Source organism: Melanotaenia boesemani, chromosome 6 (genome assembly GCF_017639745.1).
Source record: "Melanotaenia boesemani isolate fMelBoe1 chromosome 6, fMelBoe1.pri, whole genome shotgun sequence".
Lineage (NCBI taxonomy): Eukaryota > Metazoa > Chordata > Actinopteri > Atheriniformes > Melanotaeniidae > Melanotaenia > Melanotaenia boesemani.
This window is the reverse complement of record NC_055687.1, coordinates 10,395,341-10,418,367: the sequence shown is the minus strand read 5'-3', so window position 1 is coordinate 10,418,367 and position 23,027 is coordinate 10,395,341. Positions and strand designations below refer to the sequence as shown.

General features: G+C 37.7%; 1 protein-coding gene across 2 annotated transcripts in view; it reads right to left on the bottom strand.

Annotated features, from left to right (window-relative positions):
• The window catches only part of bbs9 (Bardet-Biedl syndrome 9), a 170,332-nt gene that overhangs the window by 122,159 nt on the left and 25,146 nt on the right, over positions 1–23,027 (bottom strand). For both annotated transcript variants that reach the window (XM_041987334.1, XM_041987335.1), the window contains exon 14: positions 10,354–10,458. In XM_041987334.1, the coding sequence (XP_041843268.1) occupies positions 10,354–10,458 (105 nt within the window). The remainder of the gene's footprint in view (positions 1–10,353; positions 10,459–23,027) is intronic.

Genomic DNA, 23,027 nt, shown 5'->3' with positions numbered 1-23,027 from the left:
AGGCTATGAACCGTAGATGAAGACAAGTTAATGTACTAAAAATAATCTAACCTTCTTTAGAGTCTACTTGCTGATTTACACTTATATTTTAAATGGCTGAGTGAAATGTCTGAGGCTGTGCTTTTTTTATTCAATTTTACAGTCTTTCCAAGCACTGTCAGGATCTTTCCTCAAATATGAATTCTTCATTTTAAAAAGGAACCAGACTTCATGGATGAACATGGTGTGAATTGGCTAAAGCTGTAGTTTGAGGAGCTTAATTTGAAAACTGAATCAGAATTTGCCAGCAATGTCACTACAATAAATAAATGTTGAACCATCCACTTGTTTTTAAGTGAGAAGGATCACAAAAATAAAATACAATGAGAACTACAGTGAGACTGAAGCCAAACACTCAGTAGGTGGGGATCTGCTTTTATGAATTTTATGAAATGGCTTACATTTACTTAAACTCATAGATACATCATACACTTTAACCTCTGAATGATCTCTTGATATAGGAAATTAATCTTTTCCAACATAAAACTGCAACTGCACCTCTGCTACTGAACATCTACCCTGCTGTTGTCTCGGAGGACTGATTCCAATTAGCTGTAATCTGCCTTGTGTGTGCATTTGTTGTGCGCTAAGAACAGACGAGCAGAAAGAGAACACAGTTTATTTGAGTAGAGGTCCACGGTACAGGATCAGGTTCTCACCACTGCAGTGATGTCACTCCTGCATGTGTTATTGTGGATATCATAGATATGTGTAGACACTGCATGTAATATATACACACTCTTTCGTGTGTGTTGGAACCACAGAGTTTGGAAATGCTAAAGAGAAGAAATGGGAGCTCAAATGAATCTAGGATGTCCAATTCCAGTACATGAGGACCACTCTCCTGTAGGTTTTGATGTTTTCCTGCTTCAACACAACTGCCTCAAATCAATGAGTTATTAAAAAGCCTCTGTAGGACTTGACATCAAGCTGTGGGAGAGATCTGTTTTCTTTTAATTAGGTGTGAAACCTGCAGGACAACCAGGATAACTGGATATTGCAGCTTTAGTCCAGAGGTGACTTTCTGGATGCTGTAAGCTTGATGTAACATTACTGAAGTTCCAGTTCCTGTCTTACAATGTAATATTCTTACTTTTCTGTCATGAATTAAGCTTCCAGCCAGTATTAGTGTAAAACATGTAAGCCAACTCCACTTGGGTTTTAAACCAACTCAACTAAAAGACTCCTATAGGTATCACAGAATACTTCATTCATATGCCATGCAGTCAAGCATACGTGTGCCATATAAATGAGGACATTTTACACAGCAACCCCACCGTTATCTGTAACAACCAACTGATAAGCTACAGTTCAGAGTAGCAGAAAGGTTTCCTGCTAGATGAGTGTATGTTTGTGTATACTACCGCATAGCCTCTAAAGCCTACTATAGATTACAGCACATCCTCTTCTACATCAAAGCACACAAACTCAGACAGACTAAAACAAACACTGGCTGACAACTAGGAAAACTAATGCTGGAATGTGTGTGCACATGTGAACTACTTTAACACCATGACAGTGACGGCATTTTGGTAGATTGACAGTCTGAGGGATAAAATGCAGTTTTAGGGTTAGGGTATTGCCTACTGTTCAGCTTTTAGCCGTAATGTTGGAGTTCAGGGTAGGATACTGAGGAAAACATGTCTGTTAAATGTCCTCATAAAGATAGCCAAACAAGTACATGCCAAAAAGTGTGCTGAAATACGAGCGTCTTCGTATTTCTGTCTGGAAGTGCATGTCAGACAGATGATATGTCTGTGTAAACTGCATAGATTATAAAAGGATAAATGGATATAAATGCATATTTACATTTTCCATAAAGTGAGGAAATGTGTATGAGCGTATGTGTGCGTGTACAGACTCTTGCCAAGTATCGCATGACAGGAACATAAACACTCGGGAGCCGTCTCTTCCTGTATATATAGTAGTGTGTGTGTGTGTGTGTGTGCGAGTGTTTGTGAGCATGTGTGTGTCTGCATTTCTGTGTGAACAGGATAGTGAACATAAGAATATGAGTGTATCTCTCAAAATACAGCATACAATGAATGTGTGTACATCTACAGTTTTTAATAAACACACAGTTTTTAATATTTCTACTTGTTCTACTCTATCCAGCTCTGAGAACAAACACTTACCTTTGGGATTAAGCTCTGTGGAAAGTGAGAAGAGAAGAGTTAAATGTTAACACAAAATAAAATTAAAAAGATAAGAGAGACAGAAATGGTAAAAGAAAGGGGAATGATTCCTCTTTTCAGATTTCATTCAGTGACAAAGATAGCTGGAGTAGGTGGACTATTAGTCTGAATATGAGGAAACTCCATGGTAAAACCTTCATCTTCCTGCATGTAGACATAAAAAAAAAAAAAATTAAAAACATTGTGGAAATGCTTTTTTTTAATCTTTTCTGTGCCTTCCCACACACTTAAATAATGCAGCTGGAAGGCAGTGTGGTACCTAATTTCAGCCAAATGGAGCCAAAATTTGATAACATGGCCAAATTCAAAATAGTCTCTTGTCAAGGTTAGTGTAAAATTTGAACAGAATGAGCAGAAAAATATGTTCATCTTCCTAAACTGATGGTATCAAGCATTTTATCCTGGGGCTGTTCAAATTTCAGACAAGTACTGGGTTAGAGATAACCTGTGTTGAGCCAGATGAAAACTAGTTAGAAAAAAATCTTTTATTTTGCTTCACAGACTTAGATTAGAAAACAACCATAATTTTATCCCCAGCTAAGCCGTGTTAAGGCCTTTAGAACAATTCAAAAAACCTGTTGATTTGTTTTTAAAAATGATGTGGTCCAGGACTATAAAATGACTGCAAAGTAAAGCCTTTTCTCAAAATGCCTGCACGAAGTGGCAGCTGACTAAATACCATAGAAACAGAGCAATGAACCTGGACTAAGCTGGAGAGATGAAGCCAGAGCCTCGAATGTGAACGACTGCAGTGATGATATAACTCGACGATGTTCATAGATCAGCCTTAGCCAATGACATCTGCAGTGTCCTCATGTGAAACTGATTTCAGCCACAAACTCTGCCGTTACTTTACAAGAAGGAACAAAAGACCCATATTGGAAAAATAGAGAGAACTGATAATTTCTGCTAGTTCTGTTGACAAAACAAATATATTTTAGTTATAATTTAAAAAAAAAAAAAACATTTTAAAGATGAGGACTGATGTTTTTAAAAGTATAGTATCTTTGTATGCAGTTGAGTGAAAATTTTAGAAATCTTAGAAGTTCTTTAAATAAATATCAGATTTTAAACTATATGAAGCAGTGTAAGCAATCTGCCAAATTGAGCATCTGCCAAACAGCATCTGAAATGGGAAGAAAAAAATAACTGAACTATATAAACAGCACTCAAATTGCAAAATCCAGCATATTTTTTAAGGTAGAGCATCTCTTATCCCTGCTCCTCAGTGCCATATTTTTCCAGCTGTTCTGGGATTTAAAAAGTCTGTCTGCTGCTTCTCTAACCTTTAGGCCACTGCAATAGAAAGTCTGGAAGATTAAGCTCTGATTTGATTGGTCGAAGAGGATTTCCTGCAAAGATGAATAAGAAGCAGATGGCAGGTTGTAGGCCAATGAAACGGCACCGATGTGCTGAGTCAAAAAGTTCACATCTTATTAAATTTGATGAAAGTCAAGCGTTCTTATGACTGTTTCTTTCCTGTTACAGTAATGCTTCCTTCTCTCTCTTATGTCAAAAGTAATCCTGCATTCTATTAAAAAAAACTAATTTTATCTAAAAATTCTAAGAAGTGCCACACATGTAGTCAATCAATACTGAGAGTTTGACAGAACAAGTACAGTACTATTGGTTCAATGCATATGCAGCATCACTAACTAAATGAATGCAGTGATTTTTATTGGTTATTTCCAAGATTTTTTGTTTTTTGTGTTTTGACTTAACCAGAAGTGAAGATTATTTTAATTTCTTTATATGCATATAAAACTGTGCAACAGTTGTTAGCAAAGAATACTGTTAAGTGAGGAAGTCTCAATAAAGAATGCACGTAACCTAAATTAACCCTATATTTGATGTGACCACATAGTTTTTAAAGTGCTTGTGTCTTTGTCCAACATACTGATCAGACTCCTCCTTTACAGCATCACAAAAATGGATAGCATGTCTTCGATTTCTTAGAAATTTGTTTGTTTTTTTTGTTGTTTTTTTTTTTTTTAGACCCTTCTGTACATCACCTTGCTGGTTGAAGGATGGCCTCTGTGTATTGGTACTATGTTCTCTCTTCAAACGTTGTAAAAATTTGATTTGCAAACTTCCCAACAAGAGAGAAGTAAGAGTGACTGACTTTTACTGGCTAGAGAGAGCTCAAAGAAGAGACAGGATGCAAGCCTTTGTTATGATGCCAAAGTCTGAAAATCTGCCAAAGTTCAGTAATGTGGCTTTAAAGACTAGTCACAGTCTCTAACAACTATTATTCCTTCTTCACGTTAGTTTCTGTTACAGATAATGATTCCGTTCAGCCCATATAATGATCTCAATTAGCACCAGTTAGTTTGGTTTTTTATATTTTAAGTAACATGCAAATATGTCACAAAATATTTAACCTTTTGTCTAAGTGTGAGAAACTACAAATTACATTTATTAATGAAGGTGATTCAAAAGGAGCCATATATGTTTGTAAAGAGTATAAACTTATGTACAACACTGTATATCTTAACCTGTTTTACATGGAGTGCCAATCAAGAAGTTTTCAATATGCAGTAACACATTTGAAGATGGGTGATTTAAACCAGTAAATCTCTATAATATCTTCATACTGAGCAGTGTTATCTAATCCTGGAATGCCAACTCCTGTCATTACTTTGTCTGGGGCTCAGATTTCTGCACTGAACTGCCAAAACAAAGACAAAAAGCAGAACTGTAACAAAGGTGGAAAAAAATCTAAAACATAAATTAAGTCAGATAAAGAAAAAAAAGAAATGGAAGAAGGAAGTAAAAGAATCGACGCTGAATGAAAGCTCTGGCTAAACGTAAAGGACATGTCAAATGAAGCAAGAAGGCTCTCACAGCACACACACACACACACACACACACACACACACACACACACACACACACACACACACACACACACACACACACACACACACACACACACACACAGTAGCTACTCCTGGACAGCTTCCAGTCAGTGTTCAATTGGCCTTTCCTGTTCAGGAATCTCCTATAACAACTGGGAAATAAGATTGGCTGAAATGAGTAAAAATCTGAATCCATTAGCAGGGGAGGTAGAAAAAAAAAGTCAGTTTAATGTTTCATGACTGAGTCTTGGTTATTTCAATAATAGCTGAGAAGGTTGAGAAGGTGTTCTTTTGATTAATTAACTACAGACTCACTACTTTTTTATGTATTTCAGAATAAAATTTCTGAGCTTCCAAAATTTCCTCCTTAACATTTTGTATACCTCCTTTTTGAGCAAAATACTTTATTTTTTATATTTCTAAATTAAGTAATTTAGTTCAAATATCAGTATTATAATTTCCTCCATTAGTTGACAACTTTTTGGCTTCTATTCATGCAAACATCTCAGCTGAACTACATACTTCAAAAGGAAAAGGATGGTGTGTTTGTAGGACAGATACTTAGGTTTGAATACAAAAATCACTGCTGAAGTGTCCATGAGCAAATACATGGGTAATACATGCCTCTTTTTTCGTCTTTTGTTTGTTTCTTTGTTTGTTTTTCACATTTAAGTATGTTTAGATGTGAGGGCTTCTCACTAAGTTGTCTCCTGACCTGTCTGAGAAGTAATATATTATTTCTTTAGTCGAAGAAAAAGAAAGACAAATCATTTTCATTCCATCAGCCATCAATCCAAGAAACTACTTTATTCATTTCATGCTCCCAGTAGCAGTACAGGGAGTAAATAGGATGAGGCCTCTGTGTGTCCTGCACCGTTTTCCAAATCTTCTAGGAGTTGCAGGATAGAGAGAAATCTGGGCATGGAATGACCAGCCGCATAAAGGCAGTTTATTAGTTAGGGGTGGAGTTCCTGTAAAACTCTAAAGAAAGACACCCAGGATGAATCATTATCAACCATTATTAGCTGCCTAAATCACCTCTACTTCTACAAACAATAAAGATGATGCAGAAAAGAGCCATTAGATTGATAATGCAGAATTTAGTGATTACACAAATGAACTCTTCAAGCTCTAAAATTTCCAGATTTGATTCAGTTTAAGACAACACACATAGTATTCAGTCATAATTTACTTCCAAATAAAATCAAGGATTTGATTTCAGAAAGAAAAGGAGGTATGATTTAAGGGGAAAACTGAATTTAAAAATGCAGCTTGTCAAAACAACCTTAAAAGGTATGTGTGTTTCAATATCTGTGATAAAATTATGGAACAGTTTAACAGATAAATTAAAGGAAAGTAAAAACACCAAACAGTTTAAAAGAAGGCACAGAATGCAAATATTAAATAAATATAGGCTTGAAGAACAACCGTTTAATCCAGGATGGTAATTTGGTGGTAATTGGGTGGTGTTTTGCGTCTTCGCATTGTTGGTTTTTAGGGATCCCATGTAAGTTTATACTTCTGCGAAGTCCTTTTCACACATGGAATATGAAGATGTAAAGATTGTAAATATTGGTAATGACAAAACATAGCATCATCTGTCTGACAGAACACTGAAATAAACTATTAAATTTATTGATCTACTTCTACTGGACTCTTCTTAAAGCAATACTACATAGGTTTCTGACCTTAAAACTCTGTGTTTATAAGTTGTTTTGATGGTACATTTATTATGTATATTCCTGGAGCTGTCATTGCTCTGCATCATCCCAAGCCTATAAACTGCACATCCCATTACAGCTGTGTTTCGCTTGACCGCACCACGTCGCTCGCCAGGAACCGGATATCAACACACTGAGCGTGTACCATAGCTGATTCAGGAAATAAAACCGAAGAGATCAAAGGAAGAGAGGAAAAGAAAGAGAGAAAGTGACAGAGCAAGAGTCAACATCGGACTGACTTTTTCAGCTCAGAGATTAGACAGGATAAAAAAATGGACTTAGGCTTTGTTAGGATGCACCAAAATGTGAAAATCTGACAAAATTTAGAGGTTCCACTTTAATATTGGAAAACAGCACCTTCTTTTAATCTGCAATTTTAGCACCAAAGAGAAGTATTTCAGAGGTATAATGCCCATGGTATAAAAAGTATTTCAGATTTTGTAAATTCATGCTACATATTTTTAAAACCTTTCTTTTTTTCAAATGAACCTAAACATCTTAAACTTTTCATGACCTTGAAATTCAATAATGACCTGCCAGCATAAATAAATCAACCCTACTTCTGACTTTCTGAAAAGTGTATATAAAGCAGAAACAATCAAACCACACAGAATACCAATCTGCTCTGTTTTTCCTTATCTAAGTAACTGGAGCTGGTCATGATGAAATAGACAAAAATGTTCAAATGTGGCTTATCTCACAATCTTTAGCAATCCTGTAATTTATAAGAAAATAATTACTTGTCTCTTGGCCTGTGGCCTTACATTCCTCCAAATCTGTTACTAAGCTGTTGTTGTACAGTGCACACTAACAAAGAGAGCTAAGAACATGATCTGCTTGACAGAGGTAACAAGGAACACCAACAAAAATTCCTTGCAAATGGATTTTAGACCTAGTAGTTAAAAGATAAAGAATCCAACGAGTTGCTGCAGCTCCTGTAGACAACATGTGGAGATGTTGGTCACTCTGGCAAGCTCAATAGAAAAAAGAGAAAACAGTAACGACTGCCAACTAGCTTCCTCAGTTTCCACACAATTTGGCTTAGCAACCAATGAATCATGGCTGGCCGTGTTTTATGGAAAGTATCAGCACAGTTGCAGCTCCAGTGTTCACTGCTCAGATGAAAATACCCATTGTGCATGTGAGATAACAATACACTGTAAATGCCAACTTGACCACTTGATCCCTCTCAAGTGTGTTTGTGCAAAGCCCACTCTCAAGGTATTAGGAAAATCACAGAGGGGCACTAATGAAATTCCTTCTAGATTGTAACGACCCTTGCCATCATCAAGCCTTCTTTGAAGGATTTAAGAAGTCAACAGTCTTCTTAAATGTCAAAGCCTTTGTAGAGCTTAAAGAAGGACATAGTAGCCTCAGGGCGGGACGGTGTTATGTGGGGTGGGTAGTGTGTAATCATCACCCCTGGGTGGCAGTGGATACAAAGTGATGCATTCCTCCAAAGCCAGGACAGCATTTAGGGAATGAGAGGTGATGAGGTATTACTAGAGATTACCACTGGAAGAATATACAACTAAAGTACAACTAAACACCATCCTTGCACTTGCATTTTAAAACTGGCCACTTAGAAGATCTCCATCAGACCAAAAACACCGAAAAGTGCAGGAGTATGTAACACGATTGGCTGGTTAAGGCATTAATCATCAATGGCTTGGTCCTGATCTAGCATCAGTTTCCTCAGCTACCAGATCCTAATTATATCATCTAACAAAAAAAAAAACAAAAAAAACAAAACAATTTATTTTCTGACCCAGGGCACAATTAGCATAACATAAAATTAATTGTAAATATATGATTAAAAGAAAGGGCCATGGCTTAATTTAAAACAGCACCAACTAAAAGGTCATGGTCATATAGTATTGATATTGAACCAGTTTCTGTGTATGCACGTAAAAGAAGTCGCTCTAGCTAAGCTCCAAAGTCTGGTAAGTGACAGTTATTATGTTAAAGATTCTTAAATTTTGTGACAACATACTGTATTGATGCATGTGCTTTCATAACCCATTCTTCTTTATTTCTCTCTACACTCTAGTATGGATTGTTCTGGCATCAGCTCCCATTACTTTTTCTTCTTTTGAACCACACCTTAGAGCACATGTCCTCCCTGATTCACTTGTCTTGGCACACCTCTTCTTCTGGCTGGTCATCTGTCTTTCTTTCCAAGCAACTTTATGTCATTACATACATCCACCTGGTTTACTGTTAATTCTCATCTCTGATCTCTATCTTTCATCCTGCCTTGTCTTTTCTTCTTCCAATCTCTCATAAATTTCTGTAATGCTGCCTACAGCCATATTTTGGACAGCAAGTTCTTTTCCAAAACATAAAATCAGCTTCCTACATACTGTCCATAAGCTGCTTGGCTTCTGAGGCACACTGAAATACTTCAGACTCTTTATTTTCAGCTATTTTTAGCATCACAATACCGTTTAACAAGAGTGAAACACTTCCCAAGTTTTCCAGACATTCTGCATTAAATGTGCTTCTGGGGGGAGAGACTGTTCCACCATCAAGTGCCTGCCAGAGCAAATGAAGTCCAAAGGAAACAATAGCATGAAAACAGAATTTCTTTTTACATGACCTGATTTCCGAACAAATGTTGAAATAAACCTTTTTTTGTTTTTTTCTTTTTGGAGGGGAAATCTGTGACATTTGAAATAAAAAGTGGTTTTGTTGCTTTGGAAAGTAATGTCTTCCAGAAAAACTGCAGGGCCTGGAAACAGATGCCTAGAGGCAGCAAGGGGATGAACTGGGATTGTTTGGAAAGAGCCCAGATGTCCTTAAGCCAATCCTGTGCTATGTTAGCAGATGGTGTTCAGCACTGTCACACAACACTGGGTGTGATGTTAAAGACCAGACAGCTGCTAACTTCATAATGCTTTTATTGGTCAGGATGGTGCAGTAATTAGTATGCTTACTTAAGAGACAAGTTTTACATGGCAAGTATTAGTATGCATCTTTATAATGACACTGTCATTGTCCATTATATGTATACACACACATTATATATATATATACAACAATCAGGCCCGAGTTTGTAATTTCATGCATAAATTATTGTATGTGTTTTATATGAAAATTCTTTGGTTATATGCTAAGTGCTTCACATTCATACTCTAATAGACACACAGGGGGGCAAGGTGGGGTTCAGTGTTTTGCCCAAGGACACTTCGGCAAGGGAAGCCTGGAATCGATCCACCAACTTTCTAGCTGGTAGACGACTGGTCTTCCTCCTGACCCACAGCTGCTGAGCTACAGCTAGTTTATGGATGCGGTCCCATACACTTTGCATAGCGTGATCTGATACGATTGCTCCTGTTGAAAAGGTTATGTAACTAAGCTGGGTGTGTGATGGTTTTTACTGTACATCTTATAATGTAACTTAGAAACTAAAGGTTTTACACATTTTAATGCAGTTACAAAAGAATATTTAATGAACTGCACAAGTAGTCAGTGAACTGTTTCCTATTGAAATGAAAGACTCAGACTAAAGACTTTTTTTTGTTTGTTTTTTGCTTTTACCTGTTGGTGAGCTGTAGGACACAAGGATGTCTCCAGTCAGATCAGCAGGGGGGTACCGGCCATTCAAAAAGGCTGAAAATGCCACAACTTTTGTGGAACCAACACCTAAAGACAGAGAATAATTGCATATGAGTATTACAGACTAAAATGAAAATTATATTCATATCTAATTACCATTCCAGCATCTCTCTTGATAGATTGATGTGACTTGTGATAACATTCAAGTGCAACCTGAAATACATGCAGTATTGTAAAATAAAATTAACCACAGTTCATCTGAAATAGTTTGAGCGTGTATTTCAAGGTATCGTGAATAATTTTAATCTAGTAAAATCTGCTCATACTTTTCCCAAATGTGATCTTTACACCTCTTAATATCATTGTTCCATGTTTATGTTTTGCAGCATGACTTTAAACAGCCTCCAATGTAGGACCGGGTGTCACACCCCATTAAAAACAAGAATATATTTAACTTTATTCTTGAATGCTGGCCACTTCTTTTAACATCTGTCTCACAGGAATAGTGGAACTGAGTAAAAAAGAGCAATACTGTATTACTAGAGTTCCTCTAAGTAATTTGTGTTTTTACCTCGATAACAGAAACACTCATTTTATTCCAGCAATTTTCAAAGAAAGACTTTGAATGATGAACAAGGGAAAGAGGTTTGTCAACGAAACACACACATATGCTCACACACCCTTGTAGAGTCAGCATTTTCAAGATGTCGACAGAGCAGGATACTGTAAGTCTGATCCTAAGCAGGTCTCTTAATGCCAGCACACACACACACACACACACACACTGAACTGGTCACACTTCGCTTACATTAAACTTCCCAGTGCAAGGTAAAGTTGGAGAATTACAACTGCAAGCAGAACTTGTGTTAACCCCTACATAGACTCACACACGCATACGACTGAAATTATATGGTGCATGAGAGATGGGTGATGACTTGTAGCTTCCTTTCAAATATCCCAAAGCCAACACAGAAAAAGAGAGAAACAGAGAAGTGGGGAGAAAAAGCAGGGATCAAATACAGACGGAGAGGAAAGGATATATTACAACTAATGGCTCCATGCAGTCACACACATACACAGGGTGGTGTGGTGGTGTAATGGTCTGTCACAGGTGACTGAATCCCAAGTATTGAGTGTGTGTGTGTGTGCGTGTGTGTGTCCTAATGGAAGTGCAGTAATTTCTGGAAGTGGGGAAAAAAAATTTGGCTATGTACATTGCTGCATATTTCTATGTGCAAGATAGAAGAGCAGAAAACCTAAATGGCCTTCTTAACTGTGCACACACATGTGCATTCACAGAGCTGACAGCAAGACAAAGCTTTGGAGGTGAGGGAAGCGAGCAGGAGGAGGAAAGACAGATGAGAGGAGATGAAAGGGAAGAGAAAACCTGCCTCCAACTGACAGAGAAGAAAATAAAAAGTAAAGACTTTCTCCTCACTCTTGAAATCCTCTTTCTCTCTCTTCTGCCTTTATTCTGCTCTTTTCTGTCCCTCTTGTTACCAACATCTGTTTAACCCAATCGTAAACTTTAGAAAATTACCGTTTGTAGTTCTACTCTACGTGTTGGTCTCAAACTAATCCTTTCTTTTTTGTGTATGAAGTAAATCTTGCTCTGAAAGTTACCTTCAGTAAATCTTCCATTAATCTGCATTTAACAAGCAATATCAGAAGAATTTGTGAAAAATGTCTTCAATAAAAAACAAAGATAAAATAATTAAACAAATACAAAGCAGATGAAACAATTATTAGAAAGCTAAACTGAATGTGATGACACATTTGTCAATGATATTAGTCTTGTTGATGTACGGTCTACTACTACAAGAACCTTTCTTTTCCTTTTCTTTCTCTCGCTTCTGCACCCTCACTACTTCTCTTTTCACCATCTTATTTTCATGGCTCTTTCTAGCTTTCTTTTCTCCCTCCCTGTCACTCTATCTGTCAGCAGAAGGCTTTTAACCTGAGTGCCCTGGAGGTCATGCCGGTCAGACTGGTTTAAGTGGTTTAAGTGTTCCCAGACCCATTAAGACCAACAAACAAGACCAAAGAAGACACAAAGCAATCCCTTTTCCTTCCTCGTTTTCTTTTTCTCTATCTGTCCTAGTTTTTTTTTTCCCACTTCACCTTTTCATCATACATTCAGGCATTTCTGGACAGGCCAGAGAGCTGCTGAGGGCGTCAAACCTGTGATCAACAGGTAACGTGTCTGACTGACCTCGACGTCTGACCCAGTGAGACTGCTCAGACTGGTCCCAGTGTTCTCAGGCACATTAAACCATTAATACCCTCTCCAACAAAAACAAACTCCATAAAGTAGCCTGAAATCCCCCTACTTTACTACCTCTCCTTTCCTTTTTACTTCCCCTGTTCTTTCCAGACATTTCTCCATCTTTTTTTTCCCCACCTTCAGCAAGTGTTTGCTCATGCTACCTTTTTCACTGCTTCTTCACCTTCTTCATCCCCAAGTTCCACTCATTCATTGTTCCCTTGTTTTAAACTAAGCCTCTGCATATTTATTAGTTACATGTGCTGGTGCTTTGTTGGCATTCTTGCTGCTTTTTCAATACCAACTAGACTGAAAATCAAGAGTTCATACAGCATTGTAAAATCTATCTTGAGAATTTAAGACTCTATAAAATAAACACAACTAAGGGAATGTTCATTTTAAAATTGGAGGTTGAAAGTGCAGATTTAGCACATGGTGGACATGAACTACATTTTCCAATAGTCTTTTTTTTTTTAGAAAATTATGATTTCTCCTAAATTGAAAAACCCTCCAATTTTGCCAGACTTCTACATGGCTTCATACACCACAATATGCTGTATTTTCCTCCCACAGCTTCACAGGTGAACAGATTTTTATTTATTAATTTATTTAATTATGATTGAGAATTTTTTTACAGGAAGTAGCAGTTTACACCATCAACTTTACCATAGATGTCCGTCACCTGTTTGTGTCCTAGGCAAAATGTAAAGTTAAATATGACCTTGAGATTAGCCGTGTGCAATCTTGTCCTTGTTCAGACAGTCGCTTTGTGAGTGCGTGTTTTAGTAGTTGACAGCTCAAGTTAAACTAAAGACTGACTTTAAAAAGGGGTTGGGGGTCAAGAGGGGTGGAGATGGGGATCAATACCACACAAGGAGAAAAGGGACATGTGTGTGCGTGTCCATCCTCTCCTCACCACCTGCAAATAATAATAAAAAAACAAAACAATGAAAGGAAAACAAATCTAGAAGATAAATGTCTGGTCTGCTACTCATTTATCAGTGTGGATGTGTGAACGTAGGTGTGTAGTGTCACATGTCGTCACATCCAGCAGCAAACGCCCTTATTGGCCACCAACGTGGTGTTAAACACTAACCTTCAACCTTTGTAGGTCAGTATTGGGTCACATTGTTGTGTAGGGCCTGCTCTTAAACACATCTAACCAAACTCTCACTCAGAGGTGAAATGTCAGACACTAAATGGTCCACATTTATAAGCATTTACTTATTCCTGCAAACATTCAAATAGGACTTGTTTTTTTTTTTTATAGAAAATAAAAACCATAAACACACTTACACATCAATGAAAGAGGCAGATCAGAAGCAACGTGGGATTTCAGAGTCTTGAGTTGAACTCACCACAAAGTCGCTATCATTCAGATTGGTGGGAAATTGCCTGAGCCATTACTCCCCATAAAGGCTCTTACTTTTTAGGAGTATAATAGTCAATGTCGGCTCGCTATAGTTTGGATTTTGGTTAGACCGCCGTATGATGTACGATGAGTATGACTGAGCACAGACCAGTCCACAAATATGATGGAAACCATAAAGAAGATAAAAAAAAACATGGAAAACTGCTGGGATCAATCACAGTTTTTGCTGGATTCAGGAAAACATACACACACACACACACACACACACACACACACACACACATATATATATATATATATATGCACATACATACATATATATAAATACATACATATATATACATAAATTTTTTTCAAGTAAACTAAAAAGAATTCATTATCTTAATGGCAAACTATACTATTTATTATACCCATATTAATTATTTTAAGGTGAATTTCTCACATTTTTGCTGACCTTAGGAAGAATAAACTGTATTGTGAAAGAAATATGGAATGAGGAGACAGAAAAAAAGCAAGAGCAGGACGAAATAAAGACAGTGAGGCAAAATGACAAATGAAAAAGAAGAGGCAGAGAAGGAAAAGATGGAGAGAATGTGGGTAAAGAGAGGGAGGGAAAAGGACTCACAAGTGGGAATGAGAAACAGAACAAAGGAGGCAGTGTGTGGTGAACAGGGGATTGAGTCGCCATCTGAGACGAATAAAAAGTGGAATAACAATAAAAGTCAGAAGGCGCTACCTCCTCTCCTCTTTGCACAACCATTCCTCCCTGTGCATGTGTGTTTGTGCACACGCATGCATCATTAACTTTTCCTTCTTTGTTTTTTTTTTTGTAGCAAATTATTAGAAAGCTCTGCCAAAAGGTTGGAGGAAAAAAAGAGAAGGAGAGTTGACATTCACACCTACAGTGAACACACATTTCCAAGCAAGCGTGGAGACATATTAGGAAGGAGAATCAAAGCACATGGGGCAACAGTAGGCATGCAGCCACACAGAGACACCCATTGTAGTACACGGACAAAAACACAATCTCTCTTCCTTACGAACATTACTGGATGTGCACCAACCACAGGGCAAAAACACTGCCGGCAGTCAAAGTGATGTTAATAAAATTATATTTTCCTTGCTTGTAATTTTTTATTGGATAAATAATCAAATCATTAAATTATAAAATAACTATTTCAGCCAAAACTCATTCACCACTAACTTAAAAAATGAGGCCAAAGTAAGGGACACTATGAAGCTCCTGTCACTGAAGAACCAGCCACTGTCTTTGGTCAAGCACTTGGGTTTCTGAACCCAAAATATGTCCCACCAAGCAGAAGCCCGTTCACAGGTAATGCCAGAGTTGTTTTCATTTTATTTCCTCCCACACACACAGACACAAAGCTTGCCAAAAGGTTACACCGAAGAAAAAAAATCAGTTTAGCAACAGAGAGATTCACAGTAATTCCTTCTCTGTCAGGCTTTGCTTGAGAACCACACATACTTCTCACCAGCAAGAGAATAAAGTGTGTTCAGAGTTAGTGGTTTTTTTTTAAAACAAATAATTTATGTTTTACATTTTCAGTTAAAACAAAAATGAAAATTATATTTATGCTGCTTGTATAGTCCTTATATGATTAGTTAGACTGTAATCTTTGAGAAAAATTAATTAATTGGAATCAGTCAAGAAAATTGAGGTGAGTAAATCTCAAAATTAAAAAGGTTTTCTATAAAGCTAAATATTCTCATCTTACAAATTTTAGTTTGCTTTTTGTAACATGACAAAACACACTGAACTTAACTGAACTTTTAGAATTAAGCTTTTAACTAACAGTGTTTGTATTTTATTTTGTTTTGCTGCTATGACTACATTTTTATTTATTTTTTGTGTTGCTGTGGAACACTGCGATTTTATCTGTAAAAGGGGTTTACAGATAAGTTTTACTTACTATATTTATTTCCACATAATCTCCCATCCCTTAAATTCAGAATACTTTTGCTCTAAAGTTAAGTAAAGGTTGCAGCTAGGAGAATTTTACAATGAAAAATATGAAATATTTCTTTGTGAGAATATTTCTGGTCTGGCACGATAAGATGGCATGTTCTTACTCAATCTCCACCACAAAGCTTTGATTGATGGTGTAAAAAAAGACACCATTACTATTTACCAAACCAACGAAATATAGACATGGTCGTATGATTCCAAGTTATTCATTTGTAGCTTCACAATGACTCATTAAATTAAACATTTTTGTCCACAAACTGTCCCAATTTTAAGGAAAAAACTTAAGGCTATATGTTGTTAATTTAACTTTGGCTTCATTAAAGGACATGACTTAGCCAGAATACATTGTTGATGGTGAGAATCTCACTTTTAAAAGCATAAAACCAAGCATGTTTAGTATATGCATGAAGAGCGTCCCCGAGGAAGATTGGGAACCACTGATCTAGAGGGAACTTCTTCACCTGAGTATGTTTAGTTTGAAATACACTAACTGGTTAATACACACTTCTATATTTGGTGGCAGTGAATAAAGTTAACGTTCAACTTCAGAACTGAGTTCTTTGTGTGAAACAGAATGGATGCTCTATTAACTATCGGATGACATGCTTTCATCGATGTTGTCAAAGCTTTTAGAGATATGGCTGCTACAACTGTTGCAATACGTGTTTGACAAGTGCGACACTAGTTTTCATGATTCACACTTTATGCTCCTTGGTTTACTTTAATGTTATTTCATGTTCTGGGTTTTTGTCATATTTTCTAGTTTGTCCTTCAATGTATTTAAGCCCATTGATTTGAGTTCCTGCTTGTCAGTCCATTGCCTTCTGTTTGGTTGCTTTTTGTTTGTTACCTCGGCTGTGCCATGTTTGTTTCAGTTAGATTTAGTCCATGCCTTGTCAGAGTTTTGCCACCTTAGTCTTCTGTTTTTTGTAAGTGTAGTTGTTATTATTAAAACCTTTTACCTGCACCAGTCTGTCTCCTGTCTTATCTGCCTGCACTTGAGTCCTCATGTCCACGGCACCTTGACAAGCTAGAATGCACTATACGTTTGAATGAGATACACGATTCCAACGTTAGATGGCAGCAATTGTTACACAATGTCCATTTAAGATCTCAAAGTCTAGTGCATTATCTTGCTGAAAAGGGCCATCAGGAAATACTGTTTCCATGAAGGAGTAACCTTGGTCAGCAGCACTGTTTAGGTAGGTGGTATGTGTCAAAGCAAGATCCCAATGAATGGGAGGACCCAAGGTTTTCCAGCAGATCATTCTCCAATGCATCACACAGCCCCTGCTAGACTGCCATCTTTCCATAATGAATCTCAGTCTCATGTCTACTCCAGAAGTAATGTAAACAGGGCCAACCATTCAAAGGGTGTGAAAGAAAACATGATTCATCAGTTCAGCCCAACTTATTGCTCTCTAGTAAAGAACTAAAGCTAATGTGTCAGTTGTAAGCAGTCTCACCGGTGGATACAGGTCAGTTTCGGCAACCTGACTCATAGACAGCTATACAGCCCTCTGCACAACAGCGTACAATGTACTGTATGCTGAGATATGTTTATATCAGAAAGAGCAATGTGAGCAGAAGTTCCACTAGACTTTTTTGTTGTCTGTCATTTTGACTGACAAGGTCATAAAAACCCCATATATATATAATATTTATTTATGTAGTAATGTCATATTCAATTGCATTTACTTTTCATTCATTTTAACTAATACTCAATCTGAACAAGCTGAACAGAAAACCGTGCCATCACACACCAAGCAGATGAATACATGTAAATTTTTCTACGCCGTGACAAAAACCGCTGGCTGTGGCCCCAGCAGCTATGAAATTAAACGACTGCACATAAAATATGAACAGTTCACCTGCTGTGGCCGGAACACACAATCTCACACCTTCCTGCGCACCCACTTGTGCATGATCAAATGTCTTAAGTGGGATTGCTGCAGAGGCTTTTTGTCATGAGGTTTTGGATTTTTGCCTTGGACAGACAACTTCTCATGGCTGTTTTGATGTTCTGGAGGCTGAATCCATGCCTTGCTGCCACACTGGAGACTGGAATTAGAATTCAGCCATAATTTTGAAATCTGGGAGAATTTTTGCAAGTGTTTCCTGAAAGCAATTGCTTCAGCAGGAGGAAATCCTACAGTATGCGTGGACTGGACTGGAGAACATATCCCAGTCTTCATCTCCCCACATGGTTGAGTGAGCCTTGGGCCCTCCATACTCAGTTGGTTTTCCCTTCTTGGAACACCTTTGGTAAGTCCTGACTACTACAGACCAGGAACATCCCACAATCGCTGCAGCTGAGTAGGTGCTATGGTGCAGCCCTCTAGCCATCACAATTTGGCTATCATCAAAGTCATTCAAGGTCTTACATTTGCCCATTTGCCTGCTTTCATCACATCAATTTCAAGGACTAACTGTTCAGTTACTCTGTAAGGTATCCCAACCAGATGGACTGCCAGGTGTCTTTGTAATGAGATTAAGCGTTTTCACTTCACCTGTCAATGCTCAAACAGTTTTGGCTTATTGGTGTAAAAAGCATTTCTCATGTTCTGCACCAAAAAGGTGTTGAATGACACCTGAGAGTCAGTGCCAGATTTCTGTGAACAGGAAGACAAGAGAGCTTTACATAAACACACATAAAGCTACTTTACTGAGTGTGAGAGCTTATATTCCAAAAGCACACTGTGGTAACATGGGCATGCGTTTCTTCATTCATGGATATGCATGTAAGTATTTAAATGTCTTGAGTGTGTATGTATGTAACTGTCCGTGTATGTGCTATAAGAGGTTTCTGAATTTGACCTGTTTGACTGCTACCTAAACTCGAATAAACAATGCCTCTCTTTAGTGGTGTAAACGTGACAGTGCAATGACTCACAGCCTCTGATCTCCCATATAAACACTGAAAAATCTAGTGCTAATGCCAGGAAGTATTTTATTAAGTATTTTATGGTATCTTTTTGAGTGAATTCATTTTTGATTTGCTTTGAGTTTCTGTTGGCACACTTCATTTGTCTGCTCAGACATGGAAGCTACCAATGCCCATGCTAAATATTTCCAAAATCCAGTTTTCTTAGAGCTCCAGTTTATGTTTATCCTGACACAATAACTTTAAAAAAAAAGACTCATTCATGACCTCTGCACAGTTACTCTCAACAGCATGATTATCAAGCAATCCTTAACTGTAGGTTAATTATAGGCAATATCCAAAATGTCTGAAAGTTAATTATGCAGTTTTAGTTGTTCAGTTGAATAATGTCTGGCTGTAGCTTCATTGCAGATAATCTATAAAGCTTTGTTGCAGTAGCAAAAAATATAAAATACAAATTAATTCCAGAAAAGAAAATATTAATCTAGATTTTGCTTAAACATTCAATCTACCGTAACGACATTATTGTAACATATATCATTTTCATGATGATAAAATACATATACATATATATATGTATATATATATATACATATATATATATATATATATCATATTAACAATTGCAGAGGTCATGTCCAGTGTATGCACAGATAAGAATGCACTGTGGTAAAACGCATTAAAGTTCTGCATAAACGGATTATGAATCATGGGAAAGCAGTGGTCAGTTGGAGACAGGGCTCAGAATAAATGGATGGTGCTCTAAGTGCCTGAGTACGCTACTAACATCTTGAAATCATAAATTCAGCTCTGGTCTTTCTCAAAAAAGCTGGTGTCTACTCCTCTGTGATGGATGATGGTTTCAGCAAATGTCAGGAGTGGTTGCAAAATTGCAGTAAAAAGGGCAATATGCTGTAAGTAATTCAGCTTCCATGCCTAAATGCATGGCTTCCAACATAACTGGCAACACCATTAATACTGAATCTATGTAACCTGTGGCCTTTTACTTCACATATGACTTAATATTGAATAATCTCTTGTGAGATTTACACTCTTAGTGGCAAATTAGCAGATTAAAGAATACAAGTGATAAGACAATACCACACCAGAAAGAACTACTATGGTGAAGCTGTGTTTGCACAAACCACATTTGGAGCCGTTTATTCATGCTCGGTAGACTTTTCTCCGATTTCAAGGAGTTACAATTGGTTTGTGAATCATTTGGAGGAGTCACTGTTGCAGGTTTGTTTGTTCAAATACAAATCTGACACATAGACTGCCTGTACATCATTACCTACGACACGTGGCATTTTCTGAAGCAAGCCAGATGGTTCTCATTATTTCATGTTGTTACTTGGGTTCCACTGTTACACAAATTGCCACCAAAATAGCTTCACACCTGAACAATGACTACACACCAGAAATAAAGCATATCTTGCAGGATTTTTCCTACGTTTCTGAAGGGCTTACAGTATGTGCTGATGTTTCAGCAGAGAGATGGTTGGGTTTTTCCCATAGACAGGGTGTAGGTTACTGGCCAGATGTGGATATTATTAGAATCCCACCTTTACCTTAATACTCCTTATCCTGTTTCGCTGTTTAGTAGTTTAATTTAGTTTCTAAAGCGGCTATGTAAATGTTTACAGCAGAAAGGTCACTATAATCTCATTTCTTCTCCAAAAAAGTTGTAAGTTGTCAATCAACACAGTAAAGTTTAGAAGTAATTCAGATCTGTTTGCGGTACACTTTATAGAGAGTTAGGCATTGGAATATAAGGCTAGGCTAATTAACACAAGCACATTATGCAAGGCTTATAAGCTAAACCCCTGCTCAGACACACGATCCCTGTTACACAGCCTGTGGTTTGACAGCCTGTGGACAATAATCCTACAGGTTGTGACAATGTCTGTGTACAATCACCAGCCACTGTATTAGGTACACCTTGCTAGGGACAGGTTGGAAACACTTCTGCATTCAGAACTGCTTTAATTCTTCATGGCATAAATTCAGCAAGGTGTTGGAAACATTCTTCATAGATTTTGCTCCATATTGACATGACAGTAACATGTAGTTGCTTTAGATTTGTCAGCCCCACATTCATGATGTTCCATTCCATCACATCCCAAATGTGTTCTGTTGGATTGAGATCTGGTTAATGTGGAGGCCACTGAAGTACAGTCAACTCATTATCATGTTAAAAAAATCTGTTTGGGATGATTTGAGCTTTGCGATGGACATGGTCAGCAACAATACTCAGGTAGCCTGTGGCATTCAAGGTTTAATGGGTACTTGGGGACACAAAGTGTGCCAAAACAACCTCCCCTACACTATTTTACCACCACCACTAGCCTGAATCATTGATAGAAGGCAGGATGGATCCATGCTTTAATGTTGCTGTCCACCAAATGCTAACCCTACCATCTGAATGTTGCAGCTGAAAACCATGAAACACTTTTCAATCTTCTATTTTCTAACTTTGATGAGTAAATTATAGCCTCTGTTTCCTGTTCTTAGCTGACAGGACTGGCACCTGGTCTTCTGCTGCTGGTCTTCTGCCTCCAGGTTTGACATGTTGTGCATTCAGAAATGATAGTCTGCATACTTTGATTATAACCAATGGTTATTTAAGTTACTGTCAACTTTCTACTATTTCCCAACAACCGTCTATTCTCCTCTAACCTTTGACATTAAAAAGATATTTTCATCCAGAAAACTGCTGCTCGCTGGATATTTTCTCTTTTTCAGACCATTCTCTGTAAACCCTAGCCATGGATGTGCATGAAAATCCAAGGAGTTCAGCAGTTTCTGAAATACTCAGACCAGCTTGTCTGGTACTAACATGCCAAGTTCAAGGTCACTTAAATCCTCTTTTTTTTTCCCCCATTCTGATGCTCAGTTGAACGTAGTTTGTTTAATTCCCCCTCTAGGTAACCAGCAAACTGCAGTGGGTCCTTAAAGGTGTTCATTTGATTACTGGGGAGGGATGAATATAGTGTCTCTAGATCTCCATTGTCACACTTATACTGGAGTCCTAAAAATGTTTTAAACATTTTCCAGAGTGAAATTTTCAACATGACCTAAGAACCCCATTTGCTGATATTAAAAACACCTAACAATTAACCTGAAAAGAGTGACCGTATATATGACTCTATGCAGCACATTGGGCAGCATTCAATGCAAATGACAATGTCAAAACCATGTCACACACCAGCAACTGGATATCAACAAATTGGTAGTTTGGAAAGCAGACCATGACTGATTCAGCAACAAAATCCAAGAGGATGTTATCAGAGGAAGTGAGGAAAAGAAAGAGAGAACATGACAGCGCAACAGATAAGACAAGAGCCAACATCAGACTTTTACTGGCTAGGGAGCTCAGAGAAGAGACAGGATGCAAGACAGATCTGGAGTTAGTCTTTGTTAGGGGGCACTGAAGCTGACAACCTGCCAAAGCTCAGTAGCACAGCCTTAAATTCAAGTCAACCAAATATAGGACTGCAACAATAGAACTTTTCTTATTCAGTTAAACCACAGAAAATAGACATGGATGTGATCTAAAGCTCCTAAGATCAGAAGTTCCACTCCATATGCAGAACAAGGCACCAACACCACCAGGGTTAGAGGTTTAACTCCTTGTGGGCCCACACACACTTAAAAATGCATGTTTTTTATGATACTATGGGCAGCCTCTGATTGAATTCTCCCCCAACTGGTTTACATTACACACACAGTAAATATAAGCTTCCACAATTACATGCACACAAAAAGTAGAAAAAACACAGGGAATGAGATTTCCACAACAGCTCAAAGCACATGGCGAACACTGTGTTAATGCTTGATGTTCTTTTAATGAGCTGACAGAATACTAGTGTCTGGGGTTAGAAGGTTGTGTATGTGAATTGTCTGGGTGATTCATTTCAAAGTTGCGGCTCTCTGGTCTCGGTGGCCAACAAAACACACAGTGTAAAAACTGATAAGAGCTGCACAAATAAACGTCTACAGACACTCACTTGCTGCCAATGTATGGATGTGCATAAGAGTTTGTTCAGACAGTGGAGAAGGAAAGCGTGAAAGTAGGAGAAGATGTTGAACACACAAAATTTGTGTGTCTGTGTGTGAATGTGATTTGGAGCCCGAGCGAGGCTGAGAG